Source organism: Sitophilus oryzae, unplaced genomic scaffold (genome assembly GCF_002938485.1).
Source record: "Sitophilus oryzae breed Bouriz unplaced genomic scaffold, Soryzae_2.0 scaffold_551_pilon_pilon, whole genome shotgun sequence".
Taxonomy (NCBI): Eukaryota; Metazoa; Arthropoda; class Insecta; order Coleoptera; family Curculionidae; genus Sitophilus; species Sitophilus oryzae.
Window position 1 is genome coordinate 2,953,570 of NW_022147142.1, and position 3,491 is coordinate 2,957,060.

A 3,491-nucleotide genomic window follows, 5' to 3' on the forward strand; every position below is an offset into this window, starting at 1 on the left:
CAGTTTTTACATTCAAGTCAAAGTTTTTACATTAAATAAATACCACAAATTTTCTAAATACATATATACAGAGTGTTTCTTTAGGCTCTCCTTTGACTTATATATAGAAAACAGGACATTCATGGGGTACACATTCAAGTGGGTCAAAATTAGACACAAATACAGTTTTTCAAATTATAAGACTATACAAAGGTATACAAAAAAAAAAGGAAAAAAAGGGATAAACTATACAGGGTGTTCATGAAATGGTGTAAAAAAAATCGGGGGGTGGTAGTACTTTTAAAAATAGTAAAAAAAGGTCCTATAAGTATAGGGTGGAAAATGCATATTAAGGGAGTTAGGGGCACTGAAATGGTGAATTTAAAAAACGATTGTTTTGCAATTGTAGGCTTAAAAAACGAGATAGAATTTCGAAAAAAAATCCTCTGTCATTAATTTTGACTTTAAATCAAACGGTGATAGTGAAAAATTATTTGGAAAAGCGGAAAGGGTAGTTTTTGCAAGGGTGGGGGGTTGTTTCGCGAATAACTTTTTTGAGGTTACTTTTTTAAAATCATAATTATTTTACCTATACAAAATAACTCTATTGGATACCTTCAAATTCTTGTAAACTAAAGATGACATCGAATTTGACAATGCAAGAATCATATTTTTGGTGGTATTTTAATTGTAACTTTCTGTGGGCCGTATTATAAATTTTACTAATTTGAAGGTAGATTTTGCAAATAACATTTAAATGCCGATTCCGAAAAAAAAATTCTATTTGCTTGATAAAATAATCTGGTGCCGTTTTCCTATACACCACACGGTATGTCTCTTAAATTTGTCAATTCTTTTTTGATAGTTGTGAGAGATCCAAAAATACGCCACCGTAAGAAAAATAAATTAAGCCTATTATTTTTGTGTACAATTACAAACGTGGGTTTATTTTTGCATATCGCTTTATTTTTGCACATCGGTTTATTTTTGCACATCGCCCAGAGCGATATTTTTCGAGAAAATTGAAGGCAATGAATTTGCCCTGATGGGTTGCTAACTGGTTAATCAAAATAAATTTATGAAAGTTATGGCGGTTCAAAAGTAACCATGTCGTTATTAAATAATTAATTGGAAAATCTTAAATTTTATGATATTTAAAACATCTTATTGCTTTAAAAACGAAATAACCTTTTTTGATTTTAAAAAAATTTGGTTTACTCAGAATACTGAAGAGCAACTACGGCAACGCATTATTGACTGTTCCAATCAAATTCGGACAACACCAAGAATATTCCACAGGGTACGCAGATGGTGGAGAAGAATATCAGATGTCTGCGTTGAAATGAATGGTGGTCACTTTGAACATTTACTATGAATGAATTAAGGAATTCGTTATTTTAATAAGGAATTTTGGTAATTGGATTATTTCGTTTTCTAAAGCAATAAGATGTTTTAAAAATCATGAAATTTTGATTTTTCAATTAATCATTTGATAATTACTTGGTTACTTTTGAACCGCCACAACTTTCGTAAGTTTATGTCGATTAACCAGTTAGGTACCCATCAGAGCGAACTCTTTCTTCAATTTTCTCGAAAACCATCGCTCTGGGCGAAGTGCAACAAGAGTTTGTAGGAACAAGTATGTAGTTTTCAAAAAATGAATCCACGTTGCAAAAAAAATAACCTCAAAAAAGTTATTCATGAAACAACCCCCCACCCTTGCAAAAACTATCCTTTCCGCTTTTCCAAATAATTTTTAAGTATCACCATTTGATTTAAGGTCAAAATTTATGGGCGAGGATTTTTTTTTCGAAATTTTATCTCGTTTTTTAAGCCTACAATTTCAAACCAACTTTATGTTTTCCAATATTAAAAATTGATTTTTAAAAAATAATTTCTAACTCAGAAAACCAAAGATTTATTTACTACTTTTTAGTTTATATTTTACTTTTAACTTATTTAATTAACAATAGAAAAAATTGCTATGGTGACGGGCAGAGATTCGTTCTGCACTGCTGTCGATAGATCAATCCGTTGTTTGAAGTCCTGTCTTCGCTATTTATAATTAAAGGATATCTTGCATCAGCATTATTGAACAATGAAGGCTGGATAGGTACATAACTCCTCCCTGCGAAGAAGAAACTCTAGGGTGGACTAACTTGAGTTTCGTTAATCATCCTTGGATGGGGAACGGGCTTCGGTTGAAGTTTTCTTTTTCTAAAAATGAAATAAGAAGTTGCAAAAATAATTAGAATGAAGAAGATGCTCCAAAGTGTCCAATTCACTGCATGGGAATGAATGTAGAAGTTTTCCATTGGGTTTTCTTCTTCTAATTGAATTAAATGCATTTTGTCCAAGGGTATTTTTTCAATATTTAATTTCTTGATTGGAATAACATTTATATTTGTCAATGTCTGTATTCCAGAAATCAATACAGGGTGTGTACTAATAATTCCTTGTTTATTAGTATAAGTCGCTTGTGACATTATAAATTCACAATTTTTCGGTAATATGAATAAATATGTTCCTTTCAGGGCCATTACTTGTTTTTCTTCACATATAGTAGTTATTTTTTCTTCTTTTAGAAATACTGCAATATAATGCATTTGATCTACTTCTTCTATGATGTTATTCTTCATATTGATAGATATTTGATTACAAGTTTGTGTATTCTTCGTAGTGGATAGCGTTGACGTAACGCAATCTTCACTTTGAGGTAGTGGTAGGAGATGACTTCTTTGGCAAAAATACTTTGTACTGGTCTTCATACATTCTTCAGTGTCGTATTGATACTCATGTTTTCCCAGGATAAGGTAATTTGAAGGTGGGATAATTATTGTTTGATTAACATTAGGAATAGAATATAAATGATAATATTCTAAAGGATGTGGATGTATCAATGGAAAATTTAGCGAAAATATTATTTTATTTTCGTAAAAGAATGTATTTGTTTCTACCACTTTATAATAATCTAAGAAATCTTTATTTTTAAAAGGTAATTGTTCTTCATTATAAATATTTGACATATTATATAAAAGTTCTTTTAATTCTTCATGAGTTATTAAACTCGAATGCATAATCTTTAAATTAGAAAAACTTATAGAAGAAACTTAAATCATATTAAAACTTGATCCAAAAAGTTATACAGTGTGAGACAAAATTAATATTGAACATTGGTCACCTTTAAAGGCATGTTACTCTTTTATTTTAAATGGAACACATTTTAAACGATTCTATTAGTTGGTGAAAGCAGTGTGCATTCACAAATTAAAAGAATACTTAAATGCTCCTGATTTTATCTAGTCTCGTTTTTTATGGGGATATGTTAAAGACAGCATTTACAAAACTAGACCAGCTATTGTCGACAACATGAAAGAAATTATTGTGGCTGCTTTTCGAGATAGAACTCCACATAATATTATGCCTTTTAAAATGAAAAGATCCTTTTGAAAAGACAATTATTTTATGCAGTTAACAGGAAAGGAAGCAGTTTGAGCATTTGATTTCATCTG

General features: G+C 30.1%; 1 protein-coding gene across 1 annotated transcript; it reads right to left on the reverse strand.

Annotated features, from left to right (window-relative positions):
- Positions 1 to 2,101: 2,101 nt before the first annotated feature.
- On the reverse strand, positions 2,102 to 3,078 carry LOC115887060. Its single transcript, XM_030906380.1, has 2 exons — positions 2,503 to 3,078; positions 2,102 to 2,421 (listed from the first exon to the last, which is right to left on the reverse strand). Exons 1-2 carry the CDS (start codon positions 3,054 to 3,056, stop codon positions 2,124 to 2,126), a joined length of 852 nt encoding a protein of 283 aa, XP_030762240.1. The 5' UTR covers positions 3,057 to 3,078; the 3' UTR covers positions 2,102 to 2,123.
- Positions 3,079 to 3,491: the final 413 nt, after the last annotated feature.

Coding starts and splice junctions, on each gene's coding strand:
- LOC115887060 (XM_030906380.1), bottom strand. CDS start 3,056: ATGCATTCGAGTTTAATAACTCATGAAGAATTAAAAGAACTTTTATAT. Junction 2,422..2,502: donor GTAATGGCCCTGAAAGGAAC/ATATTTATTCAT, acceptor AATTATTAGTAC/ACACCCTGTATTGATTTCTG.